Source organism: Chiloscyllium plagiosum, chromosome 12 (genome assembly GCF_004010195.1).
Source record: "Chiloscyllium plagiosum isolate BGI_BamShark_2017 chromosome 12, ASM401019v2, whole genome shotgun sequence".
In the NCBI taxonomy this organism is placed as follows: domain Eukaryota; kingdom Metazoa; phylum Chordata; class Chondrichthyes; order Orectolobiformes; family Hemiscylliidae; genus Chiloscyllium; species Chiloscyllium plagiosum.
Genome location: NC_057721.1, coordinates 10,472,453 through 10,495,034, shown reverse-complemented (window position 1 = coordinate 10,495,034; position 22,582 = coordinate 10,472,453). Strand labels below are relative to the sequence as shown.

The 22,582-nt window shown below is 45.6% G+C and overlaps 1 protein-coding gene across 7 annotated transcripts in view; it reads left to right on the top strand.

Moving 5' to 3' along the window:
- The window catches only part of mid1 (midline 1), a 361,542-nt gene that overhangs the window by 316,723 nt on the left and 22,237 nt on the right, over positions 1-22,582 (top strand). For all 7 annotated transcript variants that reach the window (XM_043700454.1, XM_043700457.1, XM_043700455.1 and 4 more), the window contains 4 exons: positions 622-770; positions 9,243-9,370; positions 13,653-13,796; positions 15,025-15,186. In XM_043700454.1, the coding sequence (XP_043556389.1) occupies positions 622-770; positions 9,243-9,370; positions 13,653-13,796; positions 15,025-15,186 (583 nt within the window). The remainder of the gene's footprint in view (positions 1-621; positions 771-9,242; positions 9,371-13,652; positions 13,797-15,024; positions 15,187-22,582) is intronic.

The following is a 22,582-nucleotide window of genomic DNA, read 5'->3' as shown; positions in this document are numbered from 1 at the left end:
AGAGGGCATAGGTTTAGGGTGAGAGGGGAAAGATATAAAAGAGACCTAAGGGGCAACTTTTTCACACAGAGGGTGGTACGTGTATGGAATGAGCTGCCAGAGGAAGTGGTATAATTGCAACATTTAAGAGGCATTTGGATGGATATATGAATAGGAAGGGTTTGGAGAGATATGGGCCGGGTGCTGGCAGGTGGGACTAGATTGGGTTGGGATATCAGGTCGGCGTGGACGGGTTGGACCGAAGGGTCTGTTTCCATGCTGTACATCTCTGATTCTAGAATGCATAGAAGTGGTGTAAACAGTGAGAGACCTGCTGAGAAAGCTATCGAACTATTCACCTGCTCCTTCCCTATAAGTTTGAAGATGTTTTCCCTTTTCAAATACTTATTCAATTCCCTTTTGAACATTGCTATTGGCTCTCCTTCCTTTCAAGCAGTATTTTTCACATTATCACAACTCACTGCATGAATAGATTTCTCATCCTCCCTTCTTCCCCCCCCCCACCCCACCCCCCCCCCTCCCACCACTGCCCAGTTAGAAAGAGGGTGCACGATGGAATATCGGAAGCAGATTGAAGCAGCCCAATGCCCTTCGTCTGAGCTCCTCTCTTTCCCTTGAAAGGTCGTACGCCTTCGGAAACTGGCCCAGCAGATCGCGAACTGCAAACAGTGCATCGAACGATCAGGCTCCCTCATCACTCAAGCAGAGCAGACACTGAAAGAGAATGATCACGCTCGCTTCCTGCAGACAGCTAAAAATATCTCCGAAAGGTAAGGGAGCGCACCACCACTCACTTGTTGTTTTCTGCCTTCATGATGACCCTGTTGACTAAATGTACATCCCACCACTGCAAAGGCAGTCTCATCCTGTTCCATTCACCACAAGTGAAACCGTACACCTTTTTGAGCCTTCTTCCTGTCTGCTTATTTCATTATATGATCATTTTCATCCAGAATGTGAGCTGTCGAATGTATTTCAGTCTATCACCGCTCTCTCTTGTCCCCACGGTAACAGCAGTGTTAAGGTGTTGCATGTGTTTCCATCTCCAGGAGTCTGGACGAGTAATTGAGAAAATGTGAGTTGATATCCCAGGGTGGCTCATTCGCGATTCTGAGTTTCCCACGACAGTTTATTCTGGAAAACGAAAGGTTTAATCACTGAAAGCTGCCGGATTGTTTGCACAACCAGCGTTGGTTTGCTAAGGAAGGGAATCAGAAGTTGCTCCCTGACTTCACTGACCTGGTTAATGGTTTCTTGCTGTTTAGTGTGGCCTCGCCAATCACTCAGTTGTACCAACCTGCTCAGTGCTGCAAGAAGAAAGCAGGGGACTGCAGTCTCAGGAGAGACACGGATGTCAAAGGATTTCTAGTGTGTGTGTTTGGGGTTTTTTGGCCCCTTGCACACCAGAAGAACTCCTATGTCCTCCTTTGAAAAGTGCTGCATCCAAAGTGTGAGCTGTCGAATGTCGAATTGTGCATCTACCTGGTTGGTAGGCAGGGGTTTTGCTTGAACCTCATATCAAGAAGGATGGATGCTAAGACAGTGCAATACTTTCATGGAATACCACTGGAGCGCCATCTATGATTATCCGCTCGGTAGTCTCCAAGTGCAACGTTTAGAAAGCTAACAACAACCTTCACTTACTTAGTAGCTTTAATATGATATAATGTCCCAAAGCACTTTGTAGGAAGGTGTTATTCAAGCTGTGAGGGAAACTGAGCAGGGGAATATTTGAGTAATTGTGTTGAGGTGACAGAGTTTCAGCAGCAGATCAGCTGAGAAGGGAGATGTTGTGGAGATGGCAGATGGGTGGTCAGAAGACCCGTGCAGTGATAATTAGGAAATCAATGTTGGGAATGGTCTGGAAACACCTCAGGCAGCTGAGAGAGAGAGAGTGGGGATTGGAGCAAACTGCTCAGGAACAGAGTTGGGAACAGCAACTGAAGGCAATAGCTTCAGTCTTTGCGGTATTTAATTGGAGCGACTTGCTGCCTACTCAGTTGGACTGGCAACTTTGGCAGTCAGACTGGTGAGGGCTTGAAAGAGGAGGTGGTGACAGAGAGCTGGATGTCTTCAAGTGCCTGTGTGAAACCTGGCACTGAGAGTTTAGGTAACATCACCAAGGGGAAGCATGTGGATGAGAAATTGGCCAGTGGTACGAGAGGGGGAAGAGAAGCTATCATGAACTGTGGCAGTATGGTGGCTCAGTGCTTAGCATTGCAGCCTCACATCGCCAGGGACCTGGGTTCGATTCCAGCCTCAGGCCACTGACTGTGTGGAGTTTACACACTCTCCCCATGTCTGCATGGGTTTCCTCCCACAGTCCAAAAATGTGCAGGTTAGGTGGATTGACCATTCTAAATTGCCCTGTAGTGTACAGAGTTGTATAGACTAGGTGGATGATGGGAAATACAGAATAGGGTGGGTCTCGGTGGGATGCTCTTCAGAGGGGCAGTGTGGGCTGACTGCATGGATATAAATGGAACCAGGCGAGTGTAGTTCCACTCGCTGGACAATGGCTTTAGAGACCCAATTGTTTAAACATTTCTAAATCCTGTTGCAGGCCTTTCTTCCTATTATAAAACCAAAAGAGCATTTTTTTTCCCAGTAATTTGATTCCTGGAGCTCTAACTGTTGTTCATTATGAGGTGATCAGGGGATTAAGAAATGCAACTGATCCAGTTGGCAGAATGAGCTCGCATTAATGCACAATAAAGTCACTGAATGCTCAGATGAGCTCACACAGTCTGCTGCCAATGCTCCTCGTTTTATGGTTTTCTTCTCAAATGAGTGGCAAGACAGATTGCACTCAAACGGAGTTGCACAACAGCAGTGAAACATATTCTATAATTTACTGGCCAGCCTTACAAGTCTTTGCTCAGCTTGTACCACTCTCTGTCCTCTGAACTAGAAGCTCATGGGTGTATGTCTGACTCCACAGGCTTTAACATATCGTCTAGGCTGACACTCCAGTCCTAATACAGAGGGAGCAGTGGCCAACATGCTGATATCGATTCCTCCAACTGATAGAGCGAAAGCAGATGATCACTTAATATCATTGCTGTTCCTTAGGCCTGCTGTGTACAAATTGGCTGCTGCGTTTCCAACAGCAGAGTAAAGTGCAACGTGTGCTGTAAATTCCTGCTGCTTGTATGCAAGCCCTTCCAGAATTCACTTCACTCAATCTGCCGTTTTAAAGCAAAGTAGCAGTTAAAGAAACTTGCTTGCTGGAATAAAATGCGCACTGCACACTCTGTCGCAAAAGTCACCAATTTCACTGGGCAAGGCTGGACCTTACTGTACTTAAGAGTCATAGAGTTGTACAGCACAGAAACCGACCCTTCGGTCCAACTGCTAACCAGATATCCTAAATTAATCTAGTCCCATTTGCCCACGCCCAGCCCACATCCCTCTGAATCCTTCCTATTCATGTATCCATCCCGATGCCTTTTGAATGCTATGATTTGGAGATGCCGGTGTTGTACTGGGGTGTACAAAGTTAAAAATCACACAACACCAGGTTATAGTCCAACAGGTTTATTTGGAAGCACTAGCTTTCTGAGCGCTGCTCCTTCATCAAGTGGTTGTGGCTGATGAAGGAGCAGCACTCCGAAAGCTAGTGCTTCCAAATAAACCTGTTGGACTATAACCTGGTGTTGTGTGATTTTTAATTTTTAAATGCAGTGATTGTACCTGCCTCCAACACTTTGCTCCCCAGAAGGTACATGTTCTCCCTCTTCCTCTGTTTTACAGTACCATTGTTCTAATCTTTTCCTTTCCAAAGTCGCAAAACAATGCAATGGATTATAAAACAGTAATCACTGCTCCAAGAAGTCAAGAAATCACTCCAACACTGAAAAAAGACCTCAAAAAAAGGAGCAGCTCTTCGATCCACTATTTTCTCTGGTCCTCCATCTTGGAAATCTCATTGATTGTAAAGAGCTTTCAAATGTCCTTGAGTTGTGAAAGAGTTCCTGTTAATTTAAGATCTAAAGGAAAAGGGATTACCAAACTAACTGATGTGCTAAGCTGTAATTCATACTTCAGTCTGCTACTCCCCACATTAAATGAGAGATTATTACAATGTAGCCATATTCCGTGCATAAGAAATTCTGCTGGGGGGAAGAAAGCAGGGAGTCAATGGCCTGTTCATGGAATACAGCTTCAATAACATGAGCACAGCTAGTGACTAGAATGGGAAATGACTAGGCACAAGTCTTTCAGATGCTCAAGGAAAACAAATAACTCGAAATGCAGGGCTGCTAAAAGGATCATTTTAATGGTGTCTCCTTAGTTGCTATAGTAACATAAATATCAGTTCTTCCTGCTGCTAAAGATCCACTCAATATTCTTTTAAAAACTGAGCGACTACAAAGCATCACAATTACCTTTTTAATAGCTTGTCGTGCTGAGTAGCTCTCCAATGCAGTGAGGTTGGATTAAGGTTAATAGAGGTGTAATCATTAACTCAGTCACTCAGTGCCTTGTTAATTCTGCTTCATCTCAGCAGTAGGGCTCAACACACACACACTCACACACATATATATATATATATATATACACACTTACATATATACACACACATATATATATACACACACACTATATATATACATATATATACACGCACATATATATACATATATACACACACACACACACTCTGATCTGGATTGATCCTGAAACAGTATGTATTTGAGGCTGTTAGCTCTTATTGTTTAGGACACGGTGGAGGCAGAAATGGTAACTCTGTCTTTAAGTGCATAAATATTTTTATTTTAAAAAAGAAACCTGGTCTGGCAACTGTACCATTCAAGATCAGAGGCAGTTACAGAGAGTGGTGAACTCAGCCTGGCCAACCTCCCATCTATAGAATCCATCTACCAGGCCCGCTGTCAAGGAAAGGCTGCCAGCATTCTCAAAGATCTATCCCACCCTGGCAATGCTTTTCTACAACATTACTATCGGGGAGAAGGTACAGAAGCCTGAACACACGCACCAGCTGGTTTCGAAACAGTTTCTACCCTCCTGTTATTAGGATAGTGAATGGACTCACAAACTCTTAGCATTCACCTGTACCTGTGTTTTTGTGTTGCTGCTGTTTACCTATTATTTACTATCTATGCTACTTAACTCTGGTCTGTCTGTATTGCTTACAAGACAAAGCTTTTCACTGTACCTCGGTACATGTGACAATAAATTCAATTCAATTCAAATACTTTATTCATAAAAATATCTTTATACATCGTCACGAAAGCAGTTTCGGTTCTGTACAGTAGTGTTTGAAGAAACCAACAAACATTGGAGTTTGACTGTATCCAGCAAAAAAACCCAAGTCATTTCTTCCTTGTACAAGACTATATTTACATAGATTCGAGGCACGGAGAGGATTTGATAACTGGTCTGTGCTGTGCTGTGCAAACTGTGACCTGGGACTGGGACAAACATCGACTACACCTGGACAACCATCAAACCAGATGGAATCCTTTTTTTAAGACCCTTGGATCTTCCGGGTGTAACCTCAGAGCAGGCGTCTTTTCTGAATGCCCCCCCTAAAATCCTGTCAAAAATGCTGGTGTTAAGTCTGGAGAGAGTATTGTCTTTTATTGTAAAGGAAAGATGTTGTGAAACTTGAACAACTACACCTGGACAATCATCAAACCAGCGAAAAACGCGCTTTGGGATCTGCCCAAAACTTGTTCTTCTAGAATAAAGAGTTGACTGCAGACCGGCACATTCCAAAGTCCAGGCCTATGTGCTGAGGGATGCACTAAAGCTTGAGGCAGCCTCTACCAAGGCACAGTGGGGAACAACCACTTTCTGAGGTTTTTCTGCTAAAGGTAAATGAGGGAGCTCCGTTCAGTTATCAGACCCTGCTGGTGCATTAAATGTATGTAAATATAGTGTTTGAGTGGATTAATATTGGGATATGAGTCAGTCTTGTCAGTGAGCAGTGTCCCCACCATAGTCTCCCTTGCAATGCTAGCTGTGGTTTGATGGTAACACTTTAGCCTCAGGGTTCAAAAGTTGTAGATCTTGAGTGTCTATTGCAGAGGTGCAATAGACAGCTTGTCTCCTCCACAAGACTCTTGTATTTAGACCAGAAATTGCCAACCTCATAGACACTGGACCATGTAAGCCCCCTAGTGAACCCAAACACTTAAGAGTATGCTCAATTCAGTTGTTCGCTATTGAACTGAGTCACACACTTCAAAAGGTACTTAATTAATGTCTGCATCCTAAATTCATGAAGGCTGTTCTCCAAATGCAAGTTAATCCCTTTCCACAAAGTTTTTGTCTTAAAGGGTGGCTTCCTCAGTAAAGTCCTATGTATACCCTTCTTTGCAGTATGAATGGGTGGTTTGGAATGCCAAGTTAGACACGGTCGTCTGACACATGAGAGAAGAAGTATTGCTTCAAGAAATGCTACAAATTCCTTCGTTACAACCCATCTAGAGAACTCCATTCAGTTCGAGACATTGTACCTCAGAACAATTGGTCTTGGAGGGGTAAAGCATGGGTTCAGCAGGACTTAGAGTTAAATTAGGAGGCAGAATATTGAGTACAGGAGTTGGGAGGTCATCTTATGGCTGTACAGGACATTGGTTAGGCCACTGGTGGAATATTGTGTGCAATTCTGGTCTCCTTCCTATCAGAAAGATGTTGTGAAACTTGAAAGGCTTCAGAAAAGATTTACAAGGATGTTGCCAGGGTTGGAGGATTTGAGCTAAAGGAAGAGGCTGAACAGGCTGGGGCTGTTTTCCCTGGAGTGTCAGAGGCTGAGTGGTGACCTTATAGAGGTTTACAAAATTATGAGGGGCATGGATAGGATAAATAGGCAAAGTCTTTTCCCTGTAGTTGGGGAGTCCATAATAGAGGGCATAGGTTTAGGGTGAGAGGGGTAAGATATAAAAGAGATCTACGGGGCAACCTTTTCAAGCAGAGGGTGGTATGTGTATGGAATGGGCTGCCAGAGAAAGTGGTGGAGGCTGATACAATTGCAACATTTATTAGGCATTTGGATGGGTATATGAATAGGAAGGGTTTGGAGGGATATGGGCCGGGTGCTGGCAGGTGGGACCAGATTAGGTTGGGATATCTGGACGGCATGGTCAGGTTGGACCGAATGGTCTGTTTCCATGCTGTACATCTCTATGACTCCATGAACCTGACTGTATTCCCTTTAATAGCAAAGGTGAGAATGTGATGTAATCAAAGTGTTGACAGTAACGAGGTGTTTTATTGGATAGATACAGCAAAACCATCTTCTGTAGTGGAAGAATCCACAATGGGAGGCCACTGTCTTAAAATTGGGGAGAGGCCTTTCAGAAGGAAGCAGTTTTTAAGGCAGTGTGGGCTATTAACACAGAACCCCTTGCTCAAAAGCTGAAATCTTTCAAGTTGAAGCCAATCGATGTTTGATAGATAATATTTTTGTGCAAGGTTGGAGAATGGGACTGAGATATGGATAACCATGAGCTAAATGAATGGCAGCATGGGTTAAATACTGGGCAGCTTCCAATGTTCTGCAGTCTGATGCAGGGGCAACTTGATCTGGGTGGTGTCTGACTTCATACTGTCGCAAGCTCACCAGAGAAAAACAAAGGCATCCTGTTTAAACAGTGCTGGAAATGTCATGGTTAAAATGTAGGTTGCATGGTTCACACTTGGTGGGTAGCTCTGCATTCGGCATTTTCAGGTTCCGCGCAACGGTCACGTGCGGAGTCTCCGACCAGGGTAGTGCTTAGGGTTAGAGCGTGGGAGGGAGCAGGAAATAATTGGAGTAAGCTTGAGGTGAAGGCGGAGGTGAGAGTGGAGAGGGGAAAAGAGTGAGAGGTAGAGGGTAAGAAGAAAATAGGGGAGAGGTGACAGTAGGGAAACCATGGATGGCAATCTGGAGACATGACGGTAAAGAAGATGGCAAAAATCAGGGTCTGTATGCAATTAAGCTCCGACCCAGAGGAACCCTAAACAACAATTTAACATTAAAAATGCCTCTTCATGTGCACTTCCACAGATAATGTGTGCCCCTGAAATGCAATTCCATGCTGTTCTACACAAACTGGGAAGATTCCGTTACTGTCAGCAGGACCTCGTTTAAAATGTTGCATCCGGGGAGTTGGCAGTCGGTTCCATTCCCTCCCCCTCCTGAGAACCCATGAGTAAAATTCAATGCTGCGTTGTATGGGCAATGAGCTGAAACTCTGTCCATTACTGATGGCCCTTGTATACCTGTTACACAACAGACTGGGCAGTCTATACACTGTTCAGTCAGTGGCAGGAAGCCAGCACCAGGGCATGCTATGATTTTAATGGCGGGCAGTAACAGGCCTCTCTTAACTTTTCCTCGCCAATTGATGTTCATAAAGAAGAAAATGTGTGCAGTGAGAGCGTGCTTTCGGGATAGTCACGCGTCTCTGAGGATTAGAACTCTGGCAGAGCTGAGGCTGAGGGACAGGGATTGTTTCCCCACCAGTTATTAAACGAGATGCGCGTGCAGGGGCCTGAAGTCATAATGCGGAGCAAAGTAAGACAAATGACTCGTCAAGTCTTAATTTATTCCGGGTTGCTCGGGTGTCACGGCCCCTTTTTTTTGCAGCTCATCAATATCTACTTCTATGGTCATTAGCTGCACAATGTCAGTCAGTTTGACAGAAATGATGATCCAGGGCTGGCTCAAAACTTAAGTCAAGCAATATAATCCTGGAGAGGGAATTTAGTTTGGATTTGTTTGGACTTGGCACGAAGTTTAACAAAGTAATGCAATTCTACCCTCCAGAAAGTAGCTGGAAAATTAAGAATATTTGTGTTGAAGAGTGAAACGTTTCAGCCACAAACACTCAAGTGCACTAATAGAATGGATTAAAAGCAGGATAAAGCTTCTTCCAAAGCAAAAAAATTGCTGCAGCGTTAAAAATCAAAGTGGTTTGTTGGCTGTTAATTGTGAACTTTACTGGATAAATACAATTTCTTTCACAGTCCTGCTTTAGCCCCTATCTCAGAAGAACAATCCCACTTGCATCAGTCTGAGAGCCAGTCAAGCTGTCTGGTCCATGTTGGAATTCCACCGTGATATTCCGAATTCCCAATGCCCGAGGAAGAAGAGCTTGCATTTAAATGGCTCCTTAGGTGACCTCTAGCCATCCCTTGGCGTCTTGTGGTCAATTAAGAGTAGTAATGGGAGCTCAGCACATGAAATCAAATTTACCAAACCTCTTGCTGTTTTTTTTCTCTCTGCGCAGAGTCTCCATGGCAACTGCATCTTCTCAAGTGCTCATCCCAGAAATCAACCTGAATGATACATTTGACACATTTGCATTAGACTTCTCGCGGGAGAAGAAGATGCTGGAGAGCCTTGATTACCTCACAGGTGGGAGATTTGGAGATGAGTGTTACGTACATTTTTGGCACCTCGCTATGAATTTAGGAAGGCGCTGTCGACAACGTTTCACCTCGTAACCGATGGCCGAAATGGTGCCTTTTTTTTTTAATCCATGGGGCAAGGTGCTAACTCTGTGGGAAATGGGCTAATTATGGATTCTCCACCTCCATTTGCACTAGCTGAGGTATTCGCTCCAACAGCTCCCCAACCCCCATTTTACAATCCATCAATCCTGGATTATCTGCAGGCTAGCTTACACACGCCACACAGCTAATATTACAGCCAATGGTCATTCCCATTCATTGCTGCTTATTACATATTGATCAATCACCCAGGGGAACCTTAACAAGAGGACTAAGCCATTTGGCTCCTTAAGCCTGTTCAGACAATTAGTCGTGACTAATTTGCGCCACCTCTCCATTTACCCGCCCGTGATCCATATCCCTACTTCAACGAAAAATCTATCCGTCACGAGCTGAAGCACCCCCAGGTGTGCACAGTGGATTCAAGGGCATGTGTGGCCTTCAGCTGAAGGGAGGGTTAGAGAGTGTGTGTCATACAACCAAGACACAAGATTGTAATTCAATCTCACTCATTGCTTTTACATTATACCTTGACACTGTTTACAGGTCAGTAGCAAAATCCACTGAAATCTGGCAAGTAGAGAGCGGTTTCTGTGCATAATGAGGTACAATAGCATCACCTCCACAGAGTGTGTAATTACAGTGTGACAGGTCTGCGTGAGCAGGTTTGATTCTAAATGGTGAGATTGAAACATGTAATTGGAGCAATGTTAACACAAAAAGATAACAGTAGAAAAACTTCACAGGTAAGACCTATTTTTAAAATCTATCCATTCTTGGGACATTGGCATTGCTGGCGAGGCTGCCCATCCCCAGTTGTCTCTAACCACCTTTTGAAAACTCGGCGAAAGTGAGGACTGCAGATGCTGGAGATTAGAGTCAAGATTTGAATGGTGCTGGAAAAGCACAGCCGGTCAGGCAGCATCCCAGGAGCAGGAAAATCGATGTTTTGAGCAGGAGCCCTTCATCAGGAATGAGGCTGGAAGCCTCGGGGATGGAGAGATAAATGGGAGGGGGTTGGAGCTGGGGAGAAGGTAGTTGAGAGTGCAGTAGGTGGATGGAGGAAGGGGTGGAGCAGATGGGAAGGAAGATTGACAGGTGGGACAGGTCATGAGGACGGTGCTGAGCAGGAAGTTTGGAACTAGGATAAGGTGGGGGGAGGGGACATGAGGAAACTGGTAAAGTCCACATTGATGCCATGGGGTTGAAGGGTTCTGAGGCGTCTTCCTCCAGGCGTTAGGTGGAGGAGGCCCAGGACCTGCATGTCATCGGCAGAGTGGGAGGAGGAGTTGAAATGTTCGGTCACAGGTCGGTGGGGTTGATTGGTGCGGGTGTCCCGGAGATGTTCCCTAACTGTTAGGGGGCATGCTGGCAGTGAGCAGGTGGGTGGCGTTGGTGGGGGTACTTCCATCCGCCATGACTAGGGCCTCCAAGCCCACCATTTCTTCCTCTCCCGACGTCCCCAACAGTACCCTACCACTGACGCAATCATTCGTTTGGCTGAACTGGTGCTCACCCTCAACAGTTTCTCTTTCGAATCCTCCCACTTCCTCCAGATGAAAGGGGTAGCCATGGGCACCCGTATGGGCCCCAGCTATGCCTGTCTCTTTGTTGGCTACGTAGAACAGTCCATCTTCCGTAATTACACCGGCACCACTCCCCACCCCTTCCTCCGCTACATTGATGACTGCATTGGCGCCACCTCGTGCTCCCGTGAGGAAGTTGAGCAGTTCACCAACACATTCCACCCCAACCTTAAATTCACCTGGACCATCTGTGACATCTCCCTCCCCTTCCTGGACCTCTCCATCTCCAGCAACTTCGACCGACTCAACACCGACAATTTTTACAATCCCATCGACTGCCACAGCTACCTGGATTACACCTCCTCCCACCGTACCTCCTGCAAAAATGCTATCCTGTATTCCCAATTCCTCCGCCTCCGCTGTATCTGCTCCCAGGAGGACCAGTTCCACCACAGAACACGCCAGATGGCCTCCATCTTTAAAAACCGTAATTTCCCCTCCCACATGGTCGAAGCTGCCCTCCAACATGTCTCATCCACGTCCCGCACCTCCACCCTCAAACTCTACCCCTCCAACCGCAACAAAGACAGAACCCCCAACCCTGGTGCTCACCTTCCACCCCACCAACCTCCGCATAAACAGCATCATCCACCAACATTTCTGCCACCTACAAACAGATCCCACCACCAGGGATGTATATTCCCTCAGCACCGCTATTCGCTTTCCGCAAAGACCGTTCCCTCCATGTCTATGTGGTCAGGTCCACGCCCCCCAACAACCCACCCTCCCGTCCTGGTACCTTCCCCTGCCACCACAGGAATTGTAAAACCTGCGCCGACACCTCCTCCCTCACCTCCATCCAAGGCCCCAAAGGAGCCTTCCACATCCATCAATGTTTTACCTGCACTTCCACAAATGTAATTTATTGTATCCGTTGCTCCCAATGTGGTCTCCTTTACATTGGGGAGGCAGGACGCCTTCTTGTAGAGCGCTTCAGGGAACATCTCTGGACACCCGCACCAATCAACCCCACCGCCCCATAGCCAAAATTTCATCTCCCCCTCCCACTCTGCTGAGGACATGCAGGTCCTGGGCCTCCTCCATCACCACTCCCTCACCGCCCGACGTCTGGAGGAAAAACACCTCATCTTCTGCCTCAGGACTCTTCAACCCCAGGGCATCAATGTGGACTTCACCTAAGTGTTACAGTAGGGAGTTCCAGGGGTTTGACCCAGCATCAATGAGGAGCTGGGCCCTCATGTCTGACCCATCTCCTGCACTTCAGCCCTCATCCTCCCCCTTCCCTCCCACAGCAGCAATAGGAACCTCCATGTCCTTCCCTGCCATTCCACCAGCATCCACATCCAGAGGAACGTTAGCTGGCATTCCGCCATTTCCAGCAGGATGTCACCACTAGACACACATTCCCCTCCCGCCTGTTCCTGTCCACCTTCCAAAAGGACCATTCCCTCTGGGACACCCTGGTCCCCTCCTCCATTCCCAACACTCACTCATAGCCTCACGGCGCCTTCCCCTGCAACCGTCGAAGGTGTAACACTTGCCTGATTACTTCCTCCCTCCTCAGTATCCAAGGGCCCAGGCTTACTTTCCAGTGAATTCACGCTTCACACAATCTAGCCAACTGCTTTCACTGCTCACAATGTGATCTCCTCTACACTGGGGAAATGAAGCATTGACTGAGTGGCCATTTCACACAACACCTACACTCCTGTCTGTAAAAATGAGCTCAATCTTCCAGTTTCCTGCCACTTGAGTATCCCCACCGTATTCCCACACCAACATTTCAGCCTCAGGCCTGCTGCAGTGCTCTAGTGAAGCTCAGTGCAAGATGGAGGAAGAGCACCTTATCTTCCAACTAGGTACCTTACAGCCTTCAGGATTCAGCGACGGGTTCAATAACTTTACAGCATGAACGCCTTCCTCCATGTCTTTTGCCCACCTTTCCGGGCTTATTGTCCTGTCTCCCTCTCTCTTCTCTCTCTCTCTTTCTTTCTTTCTCTCTCTCTCTTTCTTAATTCCTTGCCTTCTGCCTCTGCTTCATTTTCAATTGAATTTTAGCCATATCCAGAGTCTGATGACATTTCCAGCAAATTTAAATGCTGAACTTTTGCCGAAATGATCTCTCCTTTCCTCATGGAAGGATGCTTCAACTCCAGGTTGTTTGCTAATTCCAGCAGCTTGGCCTATTCGCCTTTTCCCTTCCTCCCCCTCCCTCCCTCTCTCTTTCTCTTTCTCTATTTCCCTCTCTTTCTCAGTCTTCCTCTCCATCTCATTCTCTTCCTCCCACCTTCGCCCCCCCCCCAATATCTCTTCCTCTCTTTCTTTGTCATCCCTTCTTTGGTTCGATCTCCATCTATATGCCCATTCCTGCCAGACCTGCTGAGTTTCTCCAGCAATTTCTGTTTTTGTTTGTTTCAGATCTCCATTGCGCTTAATTATAATTGAGTTTATGCACAGCCTTAAAGAGGTTTACACTTTTATAGCCATAGAGATGAGTGTTGGGAGTTGGTGGAGGGGGGGTGGTGGTGGGAGGGGGGGTTGGGGCTGTGTGGAGGAGTGTGGGGCTATGGTGGAGAAAGGCAGTAACTGGTCAGGAGATGGTTGAGTGCTTACCCCAGGTTTGCGTGTCTGCCTTTCCAGCACCGAACCCACCTGCCATCCGCGAGGAACTGTGCACTGCCTCACACGATACGATCACAGTTCACTGGACCTCGGACGATGAATTCAGTGTGGTCTCATACGAGCTTCAGTACACCATCTTCACCGGCCTAGCCAACGTTGTCAGTGAGTTCACAGTCGCTGTTAATGCCGTCCTTTCAGGGTATGTCCGGGAGCTTTCTGGTTTTAAAGATGAATCTGTTTGGGTGCTGATGGCAGAATAATCATCGCAGTGTTCAGAAAACGGTGCTTTCTCTACAGAATTTGCCCAATCACAGATGCAACTGAAAACTACCCAATCATCTAGTTTTAAAACTTGCCCCGGTAACTTTTTTGCATTCAGATTGACTCAATCCCATGAGAGTTTGTTAGCACGCGTTCCTAGAAGTGTAGCAGCTCAAACTTTTCCATAAACTTTTGATGTTATGCACAACTTTGACTTTTATTTCTGTAACCCTCCCAATATTTCCCTCAATCCTCTTGCCTTAATCACTGAGTTTAAATTAAGCATACCTTCAACCGCCGGTTTAATTATGTAGCACAAAATCCAGTGAGGCTGGCGAAAAGGAATTGAATAAGAATTTGTCTTTTCTGACTGAGTCAAGCGCATTTTGAACATCTGTAGTTTGTCTGAAATCCCACGGTTCGGAACAGCAATATCATTACAGCGATGCCCTACATAGCCGAATAGCCTGCTGACGTTCGCAGTCAACGCTGGCACAAATCATGGTGATTGGGTGAGCATTGTATGGCTTCTGGTGCCAACCAGCCATACCCCAGCCAGGAACTCAGAACAAGAAAACTGGAGAGGCTGAAACTCTGTGAATAAGAAAGGACCGCAGTGGGCTAGTCACTAGATCAGTAGTTCCATTGGTCTTGGTTGAGGGATAAATATGTTGCAAGACACCTGACAAACTGCTCTTGGAATAGTCCCATAGCATTATTTCCTGCCATCTTACAGGGCCTGAGTTTACTTTGTCATCTGAAAGGCAGAAATGCAGCAACGCTCAAGTGTTAGGAGTGGGACGTGGACGGATTACTTTCTAAGTCAGAGGTGATGGTGATAGTGCTATCCCTGAATCGATGTTAACACTTAAAACGCCGCAGTCTAAAACTGTATACTCTCAATCATGAGTGGAACTGGGCTTTCGATGGGCAATTGTAGATTTTCAGGACTCTCATTCCTAAGTAGGTTCTTTATTGTTTAGCAATTTTGACATTCCCGTCATTCATTCAGCAGCTGTCGTTGCATGCTGGAGCGGGTAGTCCAGTTGGTTCTCATGTGGGTGTTGAAGCCCCTCCCCTGCCCCCCAGCCCACCCCCGAGTGATGCTACTCTTTCGGTTCCGTTGCAGGTTTGTGTAGCTCGGCCGACAGCTGGATGATTGTCCCGAACATCAAGCAGAACCACTACACGGTGCACGGGCTGCAGAGCGGGACCAAGTACATCTTCGTCGTCAAGGCTATAAACCAGGCCGGCAGCCACAACAGTGAACCGTCCAGGCTCAAGACCAACAGTGAGTTGTACAAGTCACGCTGCCTGGCTTCAGAAAGGCCACTCAACGGCCTGTTGTCAACGACACTGCATTACAAATTCCATTTGTGACCATTGCTTTTGCTTGCATCTTTTCCCTTCATCTGTGGCAACTCGACCACAACACTCCCCACCCGCCAAAGCGTTTGAAGGAATGGTATTAAATAAAATTAGACACTGGGTCACATAAGGAGATATTAGGGTCGGTGACTGTCAGCTTAGTCACAGTCATAGTTTTTAAGGAACATCTTAAAGACGGAAAGAAGTCAACCAAGTTTAGAGAAGGATTCTGGAGCTTCGGGCCTAATGGTACCTAATGGCAAACAATTAAAAATGTGGATGCTCCAGAAGCCAGAATTAGAAGAGACCAGATGTCTTGGATAGGTCGTGGAGCTACATGAAGTGCAAGTTAGGGAGGGACAAGGCCTTGAAGGTTTAAAGTTGAAATCTTGTTTAACTAGGAGTCGGGTGAATAAGCACAGGGTGATGGTGAAAGTAAGCTGTATTAGGGTACAGGCAGCAGTGGTTTAGATAATGTCAAGCTTACACAGGCTAGGATGTGGGCAATCAGCTAGGCATGCCTTAGAATAGTCAAATCTAGAGAGTTCACAAATGGAAGAAAGATAGGCTGAGGCAGGAGTAGAGATGGGTGACAACACAAAGCTGAAAATCACTGCTCCCAGTGACTGTGATGTGTGATGGGAGCTCATCTCAGGGTTGAGTGTTTGGCACCAAACAGTTGCCAGGGAAAAGGATGGAGTCCCTCCATTCAATTGGTTCCATGTTGCTCCCAAATGGATGGTTAGTTTCCAGAATCTTAGCCATTCAAGGTCTTCAGATTAGTCATTGTTACATCATTGTGATAATGGCAGTTCAGTCTATTTGTCCGTCCAAAACTGGAAGCACTTTAGTTCCTGTTTATGAAAGATCAATCAGTGAGAATTAGGCATCTGAAAAGCACTTAAAGAAGAATGCTATGATTTAGATTTAGATTGAGACCAGCTTGATGTGAACAGGATGTGGGATTGATGGTGTGGGTCAAGAACCAAAGCCTTCGTTCGCGATGCTCAGAGAGATTTTATAGCCCCCACACCTCATCAGCAACTGTCACACTCCAGCTCAAACCGGCCTGATTGTGGACATGCACCATGGAGCCCACAGCACCTCCTCCTGGTCAACAAAGAAACCTTAAACAAACATTCCGTTTAAATAGACCTGACCCTCTCTGGCCCGAGATCTAGCTCTTAGCATGATTGGTCAGGTCGAAGGCCACCGCTGCTGCTCAACACAGACTTCAGATTATCATCAGCCACCCATTGGGATAGTTAACGGATAACCATCTAACTTTGCCCAAGCCTCCCGCCCTCTTCCTTCAATGAGCTTGAGGTGACAAATTGAATATTGGAAACATGTTGAGTGTCGGAGGTTGAGGGGTGACCTTATAGAGGTTTGTAAAATCATGAGGGGCACAGATAGGGTAAATAGTCAAGGTCTTTTCCCTGGGTGGGGAATTCCAGAACGGGAGAGAATAGATTTAGGGTGAGAGAGGAAAGATTTAAAATGGACCTAAGGGGCAACGTTTTCACACAGAGGGTGGTGCATGTATGGAATGAGCTGCCAGAGGAAGTGGTGGAGGCTGGTACAGTTATAACATTTAAAAGGCATCTGGATGGGTGTATGAATAGGAAGGGTTTGGAGGGATATGGGTCCGGTGCTGGCAGGTGGGACTAGATTACTTTGGGATATCTGGTTGGCATGGACAAGTTGGACCGAAGGGTCTGTTTCCGTACAGTACATCTCTATGACTTGGTTGAAGTTATCAGGGGCAAAATTAAACCTTTCAGCTCCTCCAGCCTTCTCTGTTATTCTATCGGATCATGGTGAATGTACCTTAACGTAGACCCTTATCAGTTCACCAGACAAAATCTATCTGCTTTAAAAGTTTAAATTACCACTATCCATAAAGTTGCAGACTTCGACTACCCTTTGTGTGAGAAAGAAATATACTTTGTGATTTCACCTCAAAATGGGCTGGCTCTAACTTATTGTGGTCCCTTGGTCTGGATTTCATTAAAAAAGCTTGGAAGCAGGGTTCACAAGTGATGTGTGGCATATGGAGGAACATTAAGGGTGTCATTTCCTGGCTTCCCAATTGATATGTATGGTCACACAGGCACGAGACGCAAGCAAAACAGATGTCCTGATGAACTTGCCGATATCTGCCCTTTGACCTCTTTGTCCCGTTTGATCAGAGGGCAGTCAACTACTGTAGATGGGAATAAGGATGGAGCTAAGGGAATTAAAATGGAGACCAGTATTGACAGACGGAGGTCAATGGGCAGATGTCATTATTTAAAGGAGAGATCAATAAAATTCATGAGAAAGATGTTCCAGTAAAATAAAGCAAAGTAAGAATGAAATGCCAAGGGTAAATAAAGAGATGAGGATTAAAACTGAAAGTGAAGAAAAGATTTTTGTTAAGAGATGAACAGTAAATGAGAGAAATACAAAAAGCAAAGTGTTAGGTATTAGAAGGAAGTTAAACAGATAGCAAGGCAGAGTGAAAATGTGAAATGAAGGTACCAACGAAATGGTATTCTATTGACACGTAAGTAACATTTAGAAGCAAAGGGACAAGGGTCACTAAAATAACAGCTCAGAGGCTGACCCTAAAATGAGAGAGTGTGAATACATTGGGCAAGACTTTAACTTAAAACCCAGTTGTTGCAGAGGGTTAAAGTTGAGTCAGTAATAGGGACAACTGGGGGAAACGGCAGCAGTGGAAAATGGCAAAGAAGAAAGAATATAACGTCAGTTAAGGTAATGTGAAAGGAAATACCAGTAAACTTATCAAACTTAATTCAAAACGGGATGGATTACACCCACAAATGTTAACAGCGACTATGGAGAAGGCAGTAACAGCACTAGATCACAAAGAGAAATTTGGAACTGACAAATGAACAGAGCCAGGGGATCAGTGAACAGCAGATGTAATTCATCATAGGAGATCGATGCAGCCCAGAGAAGCATCCCCTAGTTAGCAAAAAGAAAACTACAGGAACGTTTGTTAAAAGGTGAGATAGCAATATGATACGAGAAATGAGAAAATAATGAAGATAGTCAAGATGGATTTCCAGAAGAAGGTTTTTTTCTTAAATCAATTTTAATTGATTTCTTTGAAGAAGTAACCAATTGTAAACTAGGACACAGTGGTACACGTGGACTTTCAGAAGATCTTCGTTATGAAACTCGTGACAAGGATGAGTGTGTGTGGAGTCAGGGGCGATGGGTTAAAAGGTGGCTACAGAAATGGAAATCTAAAGGAAGCTTCTCAGAAGAGCAGGAAGTGTGAAATTGGATCCCATTGTGATCTATGCCAGGATCTATGTTGTTCCACCAAACTGTACCAATGACTTGAGCTCAGGAAAGTGCTGAAATTTGCTGGTGACATCAAATTGAAAGTAAGGGTGTTAAGGATCAGCATGGCTTCAGATGATGGAGTGACAGCTGCCAATCTGACCCCCAGGCGTCAGACAGGGCTGGCTGTGGGGGCAGGCACCAGGGGTTGCCTATCAGAATGGAGGGCTGTGGGGTTACTGTTGGACAGGATCTGGTCTGCTGCCTGTTGTGGGACCATGGGAGAAAGGTCAAGGTAGCTCGTGGTGTCAGGGGTAGGAGGAGACTGCAGGAGAAGGAGTGAAGAGAAGGCAGCTGCACACACTGGGGGTGGGGAGGGGTTTGCAAAAATTGGTGATAAGAGGAGGCAGCATTTGTTGGTGGGCAGGGTGGACTTAAGAGGTTGGATCTAGGAGAGACACCAAGGCCCATAAATTCTGTCTTTAGCTCCTTGATTCGGGTAAAAAGGATAAGGGGGTAGCCACCCCTTGAACAGTAAAGACTTTTAAAAAATGCAGGAAAGTCGGGCTAGTTTAGTTTAGGGAAACATGGTCAACATGGACAGGTTGGACTGAAGGGTCTGTTTCCATGCTGTACGACTCTGTATATGGGATAGAGGAGAAGAGAGCGATCTGCCAATATAGTCTTGTTAATCATTGAATGGAGTTAGTGAGTTTTGAGAAGATTAGTAGCTCAGGTTGAGGTTCTGGATGTAGGTTTGCTCGCTGAGCTGGGAGGTTCACTTCCAGACGTTTTGTCACCCTAATCGGTAACATCTTCAGTGAGCCTCCGGGCGAAGCACTGCCGATAATTCCTGCTTTCTATTTATATGTTTGGATTTCTTTGGGTTGGTGATGTCATGTCCTGTGATGCTGTCATTTCCTGTTCTTTTTCTCAGAGGGTGATAGATGAGGTCTAACTTGATGTGTTTGTTGATAGAGTTCCAGTTGGAATGCCATGCTTCTGGGAATTCTCATGCATGTCTCTGTTTGGCTTATCCTAGGATGGATGTATTGTCCCAGTCGAAGTGGTGTCCTTCCTCATCCGTATGTGAGGATACGAGTGAGAGAGGTTCATGTCTTTTTGTGGCTAGTTGATGTTCATGTATCCTGGTGACCAGTTTTCTGCCTGTTTGTCCTTGCAAGGTATTTTGTAAATGACGTTAGTTTTGCTTGTTGTCTGTATAGGGTCTTAAAGTTCATTAGCTGCTGTTTTAGTGTGTTGGTCAGTTTGTGGGCTATCATGATGCCAAGGGGTATGAGTAGTCTGGCAATCATTTCCGAGATGTCTTTGATGTAGGGGAGAGTAGCTAGGGTTTCCGGACATGTTTTGTCTGCTTGTTTGGGTTTGTTGCTGAGAAATCGGCGGACTGTGTTAATTGAGTATCTGTTCTTTTTGAATACATTGTATGGGTGATTTTCCTCTGCTCTGCGTAGTTCCTCTGTGCTGCAGTGAATGGTCGCTCGGAATAATGTTCTGATGCAGCTTCGTTTGTGGATGTTGGGGTGATTGCTTCTGTAGTTCAGGTCCGTATGTGTTGTTTTCCTATAGATGCTGGTTTGAAGTTCCCCATTGGCTGTTTGCTCTACTGTCACACCTAGGAATGGTAGTTTGTTGTTGTTTTCCTCCTCTTTAGTGAATTTTATGCCAGTAAGGGTCTTATTGATGGTCTTGAAGGTTTCCTCTAATTTGTTTCGTATAGTGATGACAAAGGTGTCATCCACGTAGCGGGCCCAAAGTTTGGGTTGGATGGTTGGCAGAGCTGTTTGTTCGAGTCTCTGCATTACTGCCTCTGCTAAGAACCCTGATATCGGAGATCCCATGGGTGTTCAGTTGGTTTGTCTGTAGGTTTTGTTGTTGAAGGTGAAGTGTGTGGTAAGGCATAGGTCCACTAGCTTGACGATATTGTCCTTGCTGATAAAGTTGATGGTGTTTGGTGTATGTATCTTTAGGTCTTTTAATAGTGTAGTCAGTGTTTTCTTGGCCAGGTTAATGTCGATTGATGCAAACAGAGCTGTTACATCAAAGGAGACCATTATTTCATACAATTGGAGACATACAATTTAATAAGGGCAGAAAGCATTGGGTTAGATGAAGAGACTCCAAAAGCAGAGATGTACTGTTCCAGTCACATCAGGGGTTGTTTAGAGCACATATGGAGTATTATGAAGACAGTTCTGCTGCGAGATAATGTTTATACAGCTGTTACTGGAGGATGTAGATTCAGGAAAAGCGAAGCCTAAGACTAGATCTGATAGCCACTGCCATAGATATGAGGGGCTTCAATAAGGTGCTGAAACTCTTTCCACTTAGAGGTGAGTCCAAAATACTGGAACATCAATATGATGCCATGGACTTATTGAATGAAGTACTTAAGGAGAATCTCAGGAAGGAACATATTCTGATAAGGCAAAACTCTTATAATTGGCAACCTTCCATGCCCATCGCACATCCTAAAGTACATCACATCAATGAAGTACTTCTGAAATATATTCACTGCTGTAGTGCAGGAAAGCAGGCAGCTAGTTTGCAAACAACAATACCCAACACAGAGTGATTGTCAGAGATCATTAGAGTGCAGGAAGCTTATCAATATAGATGAACGGAGCAAATTTAGGATTTACTAGCCAGATTTTGAATGTAATACAGGATGTATACCTGTTGTGAGTGGGGTTTGAAACTTCAGGTCCTTGAAATCCTTATGGGGACCGTTGAGTTTTCCAGATTAGTTTATAATTTTACTAAGGCTGGCAATAGGGCCCAATGCCACTTCCTAGCACCAAAGGTCCAGAAGAGCTTCATGGTAGGACAGAGGAATGTTCTTGGTCATGAGGTTACAGATGGAGGTTGAATGCAACTTGGCAGATTCTGGTGACCCACATCTCCTCACAGGATGCCCAGTTTTAGGTTGGTTGATCTGTTTGAAATCTATCCATTTAGCACTCTGCCCTGTAGCATGCTGGAAACGATCCTCAAGCAAAGAGAGAATTTCTTCCCTGTAATGGCTTTGCAAAGGGTTCTCCCACTGATGCTGTCAGGGACAGACATGTTTGCAAGAGGTACAATGATGAGGATGAAGTCAAGCAGATGTTTCTGTCTTGGTTCTCTAGCCACCTACCATGCACCTGGTCCAGCAGCTATGTGTTTGGTCAGCTCACTCAGTCATACTGGCACCAGCCACTTTGAAGTCGCCCGTCCACAGTATGTTCTGTCCCTTACTGCCCCCATTGCTGCCTCTCTCAATTGGTATTCAACATGGAATGTTACTGAGCCATCATTGGAAGGAAGTGGCAGGGTCGTTGCTGAGGGAGGTTACCAGCAGAATGGTTCCTTGCCCGTATTTGACCTGAAGCCATGAGACTTCATGCGGTCCAGCATTGATGTTAAGGACTCCCTCCTGGCTGTGCCACCACCTCTGCTGGCTCTTCACTGAAGGTGGGGCAGGACATACCTGGAGTTGGTGGTGTCTGGAACGTATGAGCTTTGATTTTGTAAATATGATTATATCAGCCTGTTGGTTGCCTACTCGAGGGAAGAAATCTCCCAGTGTTGGCACAAAGCACCCAGATATTTACCGAGGAGAACTTTTCAGGGTCAGCAAGGCTATGTTTTCCTGTTGTTGATCCTGATGCTGAATGGTCAGTCCAATTTCACTCTTCATTGAGATTCCTACACGTGGTTTGACAAAACTTTAGTCACTTGCTGGGCCATTTCAGACACCACTTACAAGTCAACCACATTGCTGTAGCTCTGGAGGCACATGTAGGGAAAGAAATTGACTTTTTTTCACGGTAACTTAGGTGTCTAACTTTGTTTTCAAGAACTGATTTATTAATTGAATAGTTCCACCAGCCACCTTGTTGGGATTTGAACCCATCTCCGCTGAGCATCTGTCTGTGTCCCTGGTTTGCAAGTCAGTGACATCACTACACCATCACTATACACCCCCAAATCACTACACCCCACCCCCTACATCACCACCC